Genomic DNA, 15,000 nt, shown 5'->3' on the forward strand with positions numbered 1-15,000 from the left:
TCTACGTATATAATACATCTATGGTAACAGTACAATTCAACTCTATGTTCCAACTAAAGACATTTATAACCTTATCATCTACATCGAGTCATTAAAGAATATTCTAAATTGCGTAAAAAGTTCATTAATTTATTCATTGATTTAAAAAAATAAATAAATAAATAAAGGAACATTAAGCTTCCTTACTTCTTTTGTGACAACATATTTTTGTACACATTTCTACATAACGTAGAACATGGGTGGAAAACGGCCATTTCCTTGTGTATTTTCACCATGTAGCCCAGTGTTTCTCAACCTTTTTTTTAGGCGAGGCACCCTTTTCAATTCCTGAAAATGTTTAAGGCACCCTAAACCAACAAGCTGTAACATCGCATCGGATACCACAAAAGCTTCCAAAAGTAACACATTTGGAGACGTCACACAACCTATGTTTGAAGTTGCAGCTTACTGGGGCGACCTAAATTTACTTTATTGTGTGTAAATGGCAGATGAAAGACTCCACTGACTAAGCAATACTTTATTAATTTAGACAAATATGTATTATATTACATGATTTATTTATGAGCCACATTTCTGCAGCACCCTGGTTGAGAAACACAGATGTAGCCTACTGTTCACGAGACCCGATTTCAATTACACACTGTGGGCCTCACCACACAATAAAACGAAAAAAAAACCAACCCAGAATCAATCCAACTAGAACAGTGATTCTCAAAGTGTGGTCCGGGGACCACTAGTGGTCCGCGACAGAGCTCAGGTGGTCCGCGAGGGGATTTCTACTTTTCCAAGATAAGCTAGCAGTAGGCTATATTTGTAACATTTTCATGTTTTCAACACAATAAGACAGGCTTATAATGTGAATAAAAAGTAAGTGAACAATTAGCAGTGTCAAATTAGCATCCATCAACTGCCAATTCAGTTGACAGGTGGTCCCCAACAATTTTTGGGGGGGACAAAGTGGTCCTCGGTCTGAAAAAGGTTGGGAAACACTGATCTAGAAAGCCGTGATTGCAAGATTCTGTGTACGGGCAGTGTTGCCAGATGTGTCTGATCAAATCCCGCCCAAAGATTCTAAAAAACCACCAAAATGCGCTTAATTCTGCTCAATTTCAACAAATTGCATTGATTTCTATGGGCACAGAAATCAATATATAATTCTATATGCAGAAAAAAAAAACGTCAAATGGATAGTTTTTCCCATTTTTAGCCGCAAACGGCCATCCCAAGTAGCCCATGCCCATCCCAATCTGGCAACATTGTGTACAGGAGCATAGCATGTCTATCCGATCCGGTCTCGTTTGGCCCATCTATTATAAAAATGTAATCAAAGTCTGTTCAGTAGCACGAGCAAAGCTCATCGCGTTTCCCATTTTTCTGCATTTGCATCATGTACGTAGATGTCAGCATGCTCAGGTGACAGCTCGTATCAGACACAAACGCACACACACACGCGCACGCACGCACACATGCACGCACGCACGCACTCGCACACACACACACACACACTTACATCATGTAGACGTGAGCAAGCAGGTGACAGTGTGGGGTAATGAGAACGTCCGCTGGCATTCATATCACAGGCGCTAGCTCACACATTTGCACTCATGCACGCACACACAAGCACGCCTGCCTGCCAGCTGACTGACTCTCGCCGTTCCCCATCCCCATTATTTGCCCGTATTTTCTTCTTTTTTCCTCATTTCCTGTTCCCTCCCTATATTCATTCATCCTTATCCCCCCTCCCCCCCCTTCTCTTCCTCCTCATCTCATCTCCTCTCATCCCAACCCATTCAAGAGGAAATAGAGAGAAAGCCCTGTCTTTCTCAGTTCAGTACATGCAAAGCGAATACGGATTCATGTCATTCCTCCACACGCACCCTTCCCTTACATTCCTTTCATCCCGTCTCCACCACTTTCAATTTTCTTTTTTTTCCCTCTCTATTATATTATTTCCATCGCCATTGATCACAAAAACAAATTTTCTTTTTTTGCTCTGATAGTTATGGTCAAAGAAAACCTCAGTTATCGAGGTATATTACAGAAATGACACCAAATATCAACCAGAAAAATAAACAAAACAAAAAAAAACAAGAGCAAAAGAAAACCAAGAAACCTCCAAAAAACCTAAATAAAGTAAGAAAGAGGCAAATCCAATCAACAATAGGAAGAACAAACAGAGAACACCAGCAATCAAGACAAGAGAGTTGAGCCAGAGATTCTTTAAGTATAGAGATATGCCAATGTAATAGGTTGCTATGGGAACCTAACATGACCAGGTTCCGGTCTGCCTAAAGGGGCGTGTCATAATACTCCTAGCATTGAATAGAACAGTCCTTAGGTCTGCCTAGGTCTGCCTATAGGGGGATTCCCCCCCCCTCCCCCTTGTAATAATAGAACCCAGAAACAATGGGCCAATGGAACCTCTCTCTCTCTACTCTCTCTGGTCGAGCTGAGCAGGACCCTATGTCTCGAAAGCGTCAATGCTAATTGCATTAGCAACTTTTTTGGTTGCAATGCAATTTTCCATAGGCAACCAACTGAGTTGCTAATTGGTTAGCAACAACGTATTTAAGAAACATGGTCCGAACAAAATGAGTGAAAGTCAAACTAGTTCGTCAGGTCCTTTCCTTTTGCTAATGTGTGTTGGTGACCTAGAGGTTCCACTCCTACGCACCTGACCAAGGAGGTGTGCAAGAATTCTTCACTTACTTAGCCCTGAATCTTACCCATCTCTCTCCCCACTGCTTTCCTGTCAGTACTCTCGCTGTCCTATCATAAAATCAACTAATAAAAAATGAAAAAAATATTATTATAATTTCTTTGTTTAAAAGGACAGGAGGGACTACTTTGTTGACTTCCACCCATTCACATAAAAAAACAGGCACCAGAGACCATAAGAGGAAGCAACACAAAGAAAGGAAGTGAAAAGGAAGTGACATCATAAGCACTCTTCCTTACCTGTGCGTCGTCTATGAGTATGTCCTTGATGACCGGCTGCCCCGTGGCCTCCCCGTTAAGCATCCTGACATAGTGCACCTGGTAGCCGCGGATCTGCCCGTGCTGCCGGTTGGGCACTGGCGAGCGCCACATCACTTTTACTGACGTGGAGTTGACGGGCTCTACCTCGACTTTGCGAGGAGGCCCACTGGGAACTGAGGTGGAGGTGAGGAGGGGGTGAGGGTGAGGGTGAGGGTTAGGGGAGTTGGTTTTGGAGGAGGAGGAAGGGTTGTTGGGAGGAGCGGAAGGGTGGGGTGTTATGGAGGAGGGAGGGAGGTTGGGATTGGTAAGGGTGGGGGTGTTATGGAGGAGTTGGGGAAGAGGTGGAGAGACAGGAGGTGATGGAAGGGATTAGAAAGCAAGAGGTTGGAATCGGTGGGGGAGGGGGGGCGGTCATGGAGGAGGGGGGAGAGGAGGTGACAGAGGAAGAGGAGGAGGGGGAGAATGAGAGAGTTCAGGATTGGTGGGGGAGAGTTATGGAAAAGGAAAGCAAGAGGAGGTGGGGTGTTGAAAGAGGCCAAGATTGGTGGGAAGGAGTCATGAGGAAGGAGGTGCATGAGGAGGAGGAGGAGGAGGAGGAGGAGGAGGAGGAGGAGGAGGAAGAGGAGATGGGGTATTGAAAGAGGCCAAGATTGGTGGGAATGAGTCATGACGAAGGAGATGTATGTGTAGGAGGAGGAGGAGGAGGAGGAGGAGGAGGAAGACAAGCAGGAGGAGGAGGAGGAGGAGGAGGAGGAGGAGGAGGAAGACAAGCAGGAGGAGGAGGAGGAGGAGGAGGGAGACAAGCAGGAGGAGGAGGAGGAGGGATATTGGGAATAGAAAGAGAGAGGTCAGGAGTAATGGGAGGGGAGAGCGATGGAGACGGTAGGGGAAGAGGAAGAGAGGAGGTGGAGGTGGAGGTGGTAGATGGGGGTAGAATAAGAGAGGTCAGGATTTCAGGTAACGAAGGAGGTAGGAGGGAGAAGGAGGTGGCGGATCATGGAGGAGGTGGGGGAGGAGGAGGAGGAAGAGGAGGGAGTAGAAAAAGGGTGGGTCAGGATGATAGAGCATGGAAAAGGAGAGGGGTGGTGATTCAAGTGGAGGGAAGAGGAGGATTGAAAGAGAATGGCCAAGTGTGATGGGGAAGGGTCATGGAGGAATTGGGGTAGGAGGAAGAGGAGGCAATTGAAAAAAAGGGGGGGGGTTTAGAGCATGGCAAAGGAGTTGGTGGTGGTGGAGGAGAATGAGGTGGAGGAGGAAGTGGGGGATTGAAAGAGTGGTCAAAAGCAATGGGGAGGAGTCATGTAGGAGGTGGGGGGAGGAGGAGGAGGAGGGAGGAGGTGGGAGGGAGGAGGTGGGGGGGTAGGAGGAGGAGGGAGGAGGTGGGAGGGAGGAGGTGGGGGGGGTAGGGGGAGGAGGTGGGAGGAGGTGGGAGGGAGGAAGTGGGAGGGAGGAGGTGGGGGGAGGAGGAGGAGGAGGGAGGAGGTGGGGGTAGGAGGAGGAGGTGGGAGGGAGGAGGTGGGGGGGTAGGAGGAGGAGGAGGGAGGAAGTGGGGGTAGGAGGAGGAGGGGGTAAGGAGGAGGAGGTGGGAGGGAGGAGGTGGGGGGATAGAAAGACAGAGGTCAGACTTATAGAGTATGTGAAACTCTGACTTTAGTACACACTTCCCACGATTCACTGATTTCATTGGCGGGCACAAAGAGCAAAAGACTGCAGGGTATAAAAAAATAAAAAAAGCAGAAAAAAATGTATACCTACAAAAGGGTAGTATGCGGTAACAAGCACTGCATGACATTGATATTTCAACAATGGCAAGGAGAAAAAAATGTTAGCAACCCCAAAAAAGTCTTACCACTGACTCTTTTCTTTTGTTTGATTTTGAAAGACATTAAAAATGGCAATAGTGGATTCAAAACATGGAATAAAAATGTAATTGTTAAAATAGACAAAAAGGAGCCAACATTGAGGTACTTCAAATATTTCATTGAAGCACCATTGAAGAATTTGGCTATGACAGATTTGAGGAAAAAGTGAAACAAAAAATTGACAAAAATAAAAATAAAAATGTTTATGGGCCATTCCTTCCATAGAGTATGATTCCCACTGTCACTCAGGTTCAGGGAGATAGAGAGAGAGAAAAAAGTAATACTCCTTTAGAAAAAAATAAATAAATCAAAAATCTTTTTTTTTTTTTTTTTTAATGACAGTTGGGAGAATTGGAAGAGATAGAGGCCTGAGCCAGATGTGGGTTGGGGAATTATTATGCCATACCATTTGTTGAAACTGACGTCTTCAAAGAAAGCACCATCAAAAAATGTCAAAAAACGGCATTCAATATATTTTCTAGAAAGACTGAGTCTGGGGTGGGGGTTAGTATAATTAGTATGATTGTTAAAGATTGTAAAAAAATGTAGCCGGAGTAAAAAAAAAAACGGAATTTTGAAAAAAGGGAAAAAATCCTCAGGAATGTTTTGGATCAGCTTTGAGTCGGGCAGGACAGTTAGTTAGTTAATAAGGGCTGTTAGCTGTTTCTGGAGATAGATAGATTTGTTTGTTTTTTTTGTAGAAAAGAGAGAGAAAGAGGAAAAGGGGCAGTTCGGTGGCAGAGAAGAGGGGGCAAGCAGAGCGGGCGAGCGCGCACATCAAACGGAGTGGGCACATTACACATACCATCCTCCTCAGTGCGGATGAGCTGGGGCAAGCTTTCTGGGCCTGCTCCTACGTCAGTATGGGCCGTGACCGTCACACGGTATTCTGTCCATTTTTCCAAGTCCTCCAAGAGGTATTCTGTGGTTTCCGGTGGAATTTCCGAGACCTGGCGAGTCTCTGTGTCCTCGCCTTCCATGGCGGAATACTGGATGCTGTATTTGGTTATGATTCCGTTCTGGAGTTCCGTGGGTGGGGCTCGCCAACTTACCAGAATGTTGGTGGAACCCTGACTGAAGCACTTCACTTCCTGAGGCGGAGCTGAGGGCTCTGATTGGTTGGGTTTTGGTAGGAGGGGTGGAGTCCAGCAAAAGGTTGCCATTTTGATCGGGTGGGGAGTGGAGGGTTTGGGGTTTGTGTTGTTTTCAAAGTTGATTTGATGTCAAATATTTGATTTCATGTGGGTTTTTTTCAGGGTTGGGATTCAAAGAGGGGGGTTGAAGTGGCAGGTTTTTTTTGTTGTTGTAGTTGTTTGTTGTGATGAGGATGATTGAGGTGTGTGGAACGAACAAACACAAAAGAAAAAAAAGGACAAAAGGGAACGTAAATGGATAATTACGATGAAGATGAAACACATGGACCAAAACTCATGTTTTAAGCAAAATGGTGATCGAAAAGAAAACAAGGTTTCACATATTGCGATGAAGTGAAGAAATGCCAAAGACCAATAAACTGGACTTCCGGTGGAAAACAACAGAGGAAACTCACGGGTGTCATAATGTATATGGCTGTAATGAACCCTTCACAATATAAAACCTACCTTCATGGCTTATCATCTCTCAACATTTACTGTATACTAAACTATGTATCACTATTCTAACTGCAAAGGCCTTTCAAATACCCTGAAATTGTCTTCTCACATTTCAAAATAATGCCACATAAACTATCCCTATATTATTACAAATGTAAAAGCAAGAAATAAATAACCCTTGTTATCACAGGTCAAAACATAGTCGAAATGTGTACGTTTCCTGAAATGTAGTTTACCAAGCAGTTACCATCAATCCAAAATCATAAAGGTTGATGTCATCAGCTCGAATATGAGTTGAAAGTGTTGAATCGCTCACCAACCTTTCCGAGGCCTGTTGGTTTGTGGTAAAAGCCTGATAGCGACAGAGACTCGATGCTCCAAGGAATCGTGACTGAGGTTGTTACAGTAACACTCTTTACAAGAAGACGCTAAATATCATGCAAAAATGCTCTTACTTACTTACTTACTTACTAATGGCCTGTTGCCACATTCAAAGCTAATGTATCATAGCGTTAGGTTAGCATCTTGCATGGTGTTTTTACCTACCGCCTTCTGCGCACTTGCCTGAGGGAGATGTACTGCTGATACTTACCCTTTTGGTTATCCACACTGCTTCACAGATGACCTCAGCTTTATATTAATAATGCAAATTGCATTTATATATTTCATTTACCTATTTGGTAATTAGTTCCAATATTGCACCATGGTAGTTTGTACATATGTTTCTGATGGGCAATGCTTTGCACTGATCTCTGATTAGATGTTGGTAAACAAAATAACTATTATTAGTCATTTATTTTTGTGTATGTACAAATGTAATTTAATCTACTGATAATGGGCCATTCCTACCGTAAATGTCATGGGTACAAATCTGAGGTCATCTTTGTGAAATTTGTGGTTTTTTTTAACATTGTTTATATTTTGGAGCAGTTGCATTTGAGCTTGCCGCAATTTTTCTTTAACATGATTTCATTTTTGATCCAAATAGATTTGACGGCAGTGATTGGAGGGACTGCAGATTGGAACCGCATTACTGCAAGGCCCGAGAATAGACGCAGAAAGCCCAATTGCAATATGCAGACAGTGTATTGCGGCTGACATTGGATGTCAAAAGACAAGGCCTTGTGTGTGAGAGAGAGTGTGTGTGTGTGTGTGTGTGTGTGTGTGTGTGTGTGTGTGTGCGTGTGTGTGTGTGTGTGTGTGTGTGTGTGTGTGTGTGTGTGTGTGTGTCTGTGTATGTGTGTGTGTGTGTGTGTGTGCGCGCGCACACGTGCGTCTGTGTCTTTTTCAGCCTGTATGTATTCAAGCGATGCAGTCTGGTTTTGTCCTTCTCCTAATCACATGGAGAAGTGTTGGATCATTGTGACCATGTGTGTGTGTGTGTGTGTGTGTGTGTGTGTGTGTGTGTGTGTGTGTGTGTGTGTGTGTGTGTGTGTGTGTGTGTGTGTGTGTGTGTGTGTGGTGAGTGTCGCATCATTGCGAGAACCATGATGAATAATGCAGGCCGTTGTTATTGGTCCGTGTCAGAGTTCTAACTCGTCAGATGCAAGGTTCCGTAGAGTAGTCGTGCCGACTAAATAAGGTGACCTTGTCGATTGACTGTCCTCGCCATGGGCCACGTGTGGCGCACACACACACACACACACACACACACACACACACACACACACACACACACATGAATGCGAATGTGGTGCACGGCCCAATTGACCTTGAAAAGCTTGGACTTCACCAAAGGTGCTTCAAAGCGATTCCACATTGGAGAACACCCACTTTTTTACACTTGTCAAACCGTCACCAAGGGCTGGGGCTAGTTTATTTAAGGCGTTTCAAGCAGAGCTTAATAGTTTTTTTAATTTATTTTTCAAAAGGATAATCGTTGTTTCCAAAGTTATTTCTCTTGGCTGGGTAAATCACAACAGGCTGTAACCCCCAGAAAGTACAATTGGGGCAGATCAGAAATTCTGTTTGTAGTTATCTATGAAATACAGTACCATTCTCAACCTGTATGGCTAGCAACACGTGAAAACTATTTAGCATTGCTTCAAGGCCTTGAAAGTGTTTTCAAACATGGAATCTTCACTCAAAAAAAAATCTTTTCAATTTGGTTTGTAAGTTAGAATTTCATGCATTCAGAATTTATTGTGTTAGGTGTTTGTTTTCTTTCCAATCATGTTTATCTGCATGTGGACCGCTGTTTCTCGAAAGCGTCATTGCTAACAATTTAGCAACATAGTAGTAGGTTGCCTAGGGAAAATTTCACTGTAGCCAAGTAAATTGCTACTGTTAAGTAACTTAGTTAGCAATGACACTGGCGAGACAATTTGATTGGCCGGCTAGTGTGACGGAAGGGGACCTACGTGTCTGCGGCGTCTCGGCGGAGATCTCGTTGGTGTAGGCGCCGACGCCGTGCTTGCTGCGCGCCGCCAGCTGAAAGGTGTAGGTGCTGAACGGCTTCAGCTCCTTCAGCAGGTAGGTGGTGGTGGGCTCGAAGCTCACCCTCTTCTGGAGAAAAGAAAAAATACGACTCAGCCACAAACTACAGTAAGTTATAGTGAGATACAAAAGATGGCCGAAGCTCACCCTCTTCTGGAGAAAAGAAAAATACGACTCAGCCACACAAACTACAGTAAGTTATAGTAAGATACAAAAGATGGCCGAAGCTCACCCTCTTCTGGAGAAAGAAAAATAAGAATCTACAGTAAAACAAGAGATGGAAGCAATTATAGGGTGCAAGCCTTGCCTACAGCAGCAAAACATTTATATAACTATACGTATGATCTCAGCTAGTCCTCATCTATGCCCCCCTCTACATTATGGTAACACTTTATAGTAATGGATGCAAAAAAGCATTAAAAAGACGTAATAAATAATTAACTATTGATGAACAAAACATTAACAAATGTTTGTAAATGACTGGGAAATGTTAACAAATGTTTGTGGCCAGGAAATGTTATGTTAATATCTTTTATTTATCAAACATTCACAAATTGCTTGTAAATGAATAAAATACTCTGTTATAAGGTATGTAAAATCTTGTATATATTATTTGCAGATATTTTATAAAGCATTAATAAAACTTAGTTAATGATAAAAACATTTGCTAATTTTTCGTTCATCATTAGTGAATTATTTACTAAGTCTTTACTAAGCAGACATTATTATAAAGTGTTACCAATGTAAAAAATACAATAAGAAAACCTGATATTTACCCCTGAAGACAGGCAACACTGTGTTTAGACATTAGCAGTCCAGGCCATTCTATGATCTTAGCTCCCTGCACTACATCATGTAGCCTACTGTATACAAGGATTCAAGGATTCAAGGATTCAGGATACAGTGGTGTAGTCTACATAGAACGCAGGTATACGGAGTATACCCACTTCAAAATTTCAGGGATTTCAGTATAACCACTTAAATTGATTGATCCATTATTTAGAATAGCACAAATATATACAGTATACCCACTTCAAAAAAATGGTCAAATATACAGTATACCCACCATTAAAAAAAGTAGACTACACCACTGACTGTATAGTACCGTAGGCTTGAAGGCAGTCTGTTAAACATTTTGTTTGTTAGGTTGTGACCTAAGAAATAACCCTTAAACTAAACCATTGCAAAATGCAGCAAAAACATTGCAGTGGTATGTCCGTAGGTTCAGGACAAGACTTACTTACTTACTTACAACGTGGGACCACTTCTGCCCTACAAAGCAAAAAGGCAGTAACTGCATTGCTGTTTAAAATGAGTTACTATGACTTTAATGTCATACATAGCAAAGTCTAAAATTAAACAAAATGATTGATCTTCAAAAAAGGTGGTAATATAAAGTAACAAAACTGTCACATGCCAATAATCTCCCCAAAAACACTTATACTGTATTACAGTATCATTTTAAAGTCAGTTTTGAGCTCTGCGCAGTTACTGCCTTTTTGCTTTGTAGGGCAGTCTTGCTGTTTGGCATGACTTCTTCAATTAGAATTTCTAATATTGTGAAACATAACGTCTGACTTCTGCATGGATAAAAAAAGGGATTTTGTTGCATTTGTTTCTGTTTCATTGAACCCGGTGCTTTGTATAGATACTGCCTCAAGAAAAACAAAATGGCTGACGAGAGCTGTGGGTGGTGAGCGCTATCTAAAGAGAGCGTTCCACTGTTCCATAGGGGGTTCACAGGCCGGGCAATGACTTATTGTTGTGGCTTAATATCTATAGCAAATTGTGTAATAAAATTGGCCATTTGTGTGTGTGTGTGTGTGTGTGTGTGTGTGTGTGTGTGTGTGTGTGTGTGTGTGTGTGTGTGTGTGTGTGTGTGTGTGTGTGTGTGTGTGTGTGTGCGCGCGCGCATGTGTGTGTCCGTGTGTGTGTGTGAGTGTGTGCGTGCGTGTGTGTGTGTACGTGCGGTTAAATGTGTATAGCAAATTAATTACATGCATCCTCCTTCTCATCCTTAGTGTTTGTGCGTGCGTGTAAGTGTGTGTGTGTGTGTGTGTGTGCGTGCGCGCGTGCGTGCCTACATGTGCGCGCACGTGTGTGTGTGTACATGCCTCCTTCTTCTCCTCCTTTGTGTGTGTGTGTGTGTGTGTGTGTGTGCCTGTGTACGTGAGCGCGCGCACGTGTGTGTGTGTGTGTGTGTGTGTGTGTGTGTGTGTGTGTGTGTGTGTGTGTGTATGAGTGTGTGTACATGCCTCCTCCTTCTCATCCTTCTTCTTATAGAGCAGCTCATAGCCCATGATCTGGTTGTCTTGGCCGTTCTGGGACGGCGCTACCCACGACAGCAGCACGCTCGTCTCCGACTTGGCCTCCGCCTTGAAGTCCGTGGGCTGCGATGGAACTGGAGACGAGACGGGGAAATAATAATCATGATAAGGGAGAATAAACGGAAGAAGATGGGGGAGAGAAAAGAGAGAGAGAAAGAGAGAGGGAGAGAAAAGAGAGAGAGAAAGAGAGAGAGAGCAGGAGAAGAAGATGGGGGAGAGAAAAAGTGAGAGAGAAAGAGAGAGACAGAGCAGGAGAAGAAGATGGGGGAGAGAAAAGTGAGAAGAGAGAGAGCAGGAGAAGGAGAGTGAGAGAGAGAGAGAGAGAGAGAGAGAGAGAGAGAGAGAGAGTGAGAGTGAGAGAGAGAGAGCAGGAGAAGGAGAGGGAGAAGAGAGAGAGAGCAGGAGAGGGAGAGAGAGAGAGAGAGAGAGGGAGAGAGAGCAGGAGAAGAAGATGGGGGAGAGAAAAGCGAGAGGGACAGAGAGAGAGAGCAGGAGAAGGAGAAGGAGAGAGAGCAGAAGAAGAAGAGAGAGAGAGAGAGAGAGAGAGAGAGAGAGAGAGAGAGAGAGAGAGAGAGAGAGAGAGAGCAGGAGAAGAAGATGGGGGAGAGAAAAGAGAGAGAGAAAGAGAGAGAGAGCAGGAGAAGGATAGAGAGAGAGAGAGAGAGAGAGAGAGAGAGAGAGCAGGAGAAGAAGATGGGGGAGAGAAAAGCGAGAGAGAAAGAGAGAGAGAGCAGGAGAATGAGAGAGAGAGAGAGAGAGAGAGAGCAGGAGAAGGAGAGAGAGAGAGAGAGAGAGAGAGAGAGAGAGAGAGAGAGAGAGAGCAGGAGAAGAAGATGGGGGAGAGAAAAGCGAGAGAGAAAGAGAGAGAGAGCAGGAGAAGGATAGAGAGAGAGAGAGAGAGAGAGAGAGAGAGAGAGAGAGAGAGAGAGAGAGAGAGAGAGAGAGAGAGCAGGAGAAGGAGATGGGGGAGAGAAAAGCGAGAGAGAAAGAGAGAGAGAGCAGGAGAAGGAGAGAGAGAGAGAGCAGGAGAAGGAGAGGGAGAAGAGAGAGAGAGAAAGAGCAGGAGAGAGAGAGGGAGAGAGAGCAGGAGAGGGAGAAAGAGACAGAGAGAGAGAAAGAGAGACAGCAAGAGAGAAAGAGAGACAGAGAAAGAGAGAGGGAGAGATAGAGGGAGAGAGAGAGAGAGAGAATCAGAGAAAGACAGAGAAGCAAAAGACAAAAACAGGAAATAAAGAAATGAAAGAAAGAAATACAGACAGAAAGAAAGAAAGGAAGACAGAAAGAAAGAAAGAAAGAAAGAAAGAAAGAAAGAAAGAAAGAAAGAAAGAAAGAAAGAAAGAAAGAAAGAAAGAAAGAGATACACAACACAGTTGAAAGGATCTACAGTTTAACTGAAAACTGCACGGTCGGCTGTGAATGTTTCATTATGAATTGAAATTCATGCTCCGTCGTCGTCACTGCTACAGCGTGAATCAAATCAGGCATTACACAAAGGCGATACCATGGGCGGGAAAAAGCAGGCGGGGTGCAGGGGGGTTGACGGAAGACGGAAGAAAGAAGAAAAAAAAAAACATGGCGCTGCGCTCTGCTTGGAGATTACAATTGTTTACGGCTGTGGTCAAAATGAAAAGAGTCATTTATTTTTCCCAGCTCAATGAGGGTGAAAAGAAGAGAAGAGAGAATGGGGGGGTGATAGAGAAGGATGGGAAAACAAAATGAGCATGAGAAGTGGGAGACACGGATGAAGAAAAGACAGAAAAGACTGGTGGGAAAGAAAGGAGAGAAATGAAGGAAAGTAACTGAGAAGAACAACAATAGATGGTTGTGATGGAATGACAGTAGCCCCAGCGATATAAATTTGCTGTTACCAGTAAGGCAATGACCAAGTCGTAGTGCATTACTAAGGGGGCTGTGTTATGTCATAGTATTGTAGTACTATGGTACTTTTCAATGACTATTGCGTGCCACCGGAGGCATGGCGTGCAATAACTTACATAGTACTACATACACGACTACGACATGGCACAGGGCCTTTAGCAATGCTCTCATTGCCATTCTGGTAACAGCAAATGTATAACACCATGTCTTAAAAGGGTATGCCTCTATTTTGGGGCTCAGTACAGTTAAAACCATTGGCCAGGGTTTATAAAGTTATTTAAGTGTCATATTTTTCATGTAAGGCGTTGTCTTGCTTTAAGTTAAAAGAGGGGTATGTAGCTAAGCTACTGAAAGTCAATGGATCACTGTAGCATTTTTGATCCATTGACTCTCACTAGCTTAGATACTTACTACCTCCTTAAAACAAGACAACACTTGACATGAAAAATAAAACACCTTTATAAACCCAGGGCAATGATTTCAACCGTATATTCAGCCCCAAAATAGTGGCATACCCCTTTAACGGGTTAAGAAGAAAGATAGGAAATAAAGAAAATGTTGGAGATTTCTTCCAGCTTATTCCTCTTGCTTGAATGATGATGTTATGGTACACCAAAGAAAAATTTATATTTCATATCACAGGGTTTTTTAGGGATTTCAGTACCACTCCAGGTGTTCGGCATCCACCTCTGGGGGTTAAATAAGTATTACAGGTCTCAATTTGAAACAGACGGAAATGATAACACCCGACGAGGTATCCCCACATCAAGGGGAAAAAATGGAGGAGGCCGAAAAGTAGAACAGCCCGACGGTGCAGCAGAATCTAGGAACCAACTTATACAATCTGTGTCGCAAGCGTGTATCTTAGACGAGCATAGAATCTTCGTTTGTAATGCTGAGGGCATATCATATGCATGATTTCTACAGGGTTTTCATGTAAACACTGTCAGTATCCCGAACAAATATTGTAGGTGCGTCAACTTCAGGTTACACACTTGAAGTTGCACATGACTTCATAGATGTCCCGTTCTCTGGGAATAATGGACACCGTGTCAGAACTTCAGAACACACTCTGTTCACCAGGTGATGGATGTACGTAATGTAGTCTCACCTCCAGTCTTGGTGATGATCTGCAGGTCTGAGGACAATGGCCCATCGCCGACTGATGTATAGGCCAGCACCTTGTAGTAGAGAAGAGAGTACATACATATTTCTATTGATTTTTAACCAATATTCAATCAATTGATTTAGGGTGCCCTTAAACACACAGTTGTGCCAGGCACAGGGAGAGATACCATAATATAATAGTTGTCATTAGGCATACTGTACCTTAGTTTGTCTTATAGGGCATACCATAATATAATAGGTGTCATTTGGGCATACTGTACCTTGATGTAGTAAGTCTTGTTGGGCGTCAGGTTCTGTATGGTGAGGAAGCTGGAGGTCTGCACGATCTGCTTGTTCCACTGGTTGACCTCCTGCGTGGGCTCGCTGGTGTAGTAGACGCGGTAGCCCTGGATCTGGCCGTTCGCCTCCTCCGGCTCGTCCCAGTGGATGATGGCCGTCGTGCCGCTCAGCATACGACCGCGGACCTGCCGTGGGGCCGTGCTCGGGGCCTAGGAAGTGGACACAAAAAAATAAATTGTATTTATTTTCACCAGTATTTTTCGCTGGTTGTCGGGTGTTAACTTCGAGTCCTGCTTATGATCTTACATGACCCTGTTTCTTGAAAGATCCAACCGGCTAGCAATTTACAACACACCCTACAGTAGCTTACAGGGACACTGTGTGAGATTTTTAGTTGTTTATTTCCAGAATTCATGCTGCCCATTCACTAATCTTACCATTTTCATGAATACTTACCACCACCATCAAATTCTAAGTATTCATTATGACTGGAAAAATTGCACTTTTCATACATGAAAA

The 15,000-nt window shown here is 43.6% G+C and overlaps 1 protein-coding gene across 1 annotated transcript in view; it reads right to left on the reverse strand.

The window, feature by feature from the left end:
• LOC134437239 (receptor-type tyrosine-protein phosphatase delta-like) overlaps window positions 1-15,000 on the reverse strand; it is a 482,346-nt gene that overhangs the window by 148,276 nt on the left and 319,070 nt on the right. The window contains exons 9-14 of the mRNA XM_063186743.1: window positions 14,463-14,690; window positions 14,186-14,255; window positions 11,125-11,270; window positions 8,794-8,938; window positions 5,647-5,952; window positions 2,959-3,152 (exon numbers count right to left, since the gene is read on the reverse strand). Of these exons, the coding sequence (XP_063042813.1) occupies window positions 2,959-3,152; window positions 5,647-5,952; window positions 8,794-8,938; window positions 11,125-11,270; window positions 14,186-14,255; window positions 14,463-14,690 (1,089 nt within the window). The remainder of the gene's footprint in view (window positions 1-2,958; window positions 3,153-5,646; window positions 5,953-8,793; window positions 8,939-11,124; window positions 11,271-14,185; window positions 14,256-14,462; window positions 14,691-15,000) is intronic.

The sequence above is a fragment of the Engraulis encrasicolus genome, chromosome 21, assembly GCF_034702125.1.
Source record: "Engraulis encrasicolus isolate BLACKSEA-1 chromosome 21, IST_EnEncr_1.0, whole genome shotgun sequence".
NCBI classification, from domain to species: Eukaryota; Metazoa; Chordata; class Actinopteri; order Clupeiformes; family Engraulidae; genus Engraulis; species Engraulis encrasicolus.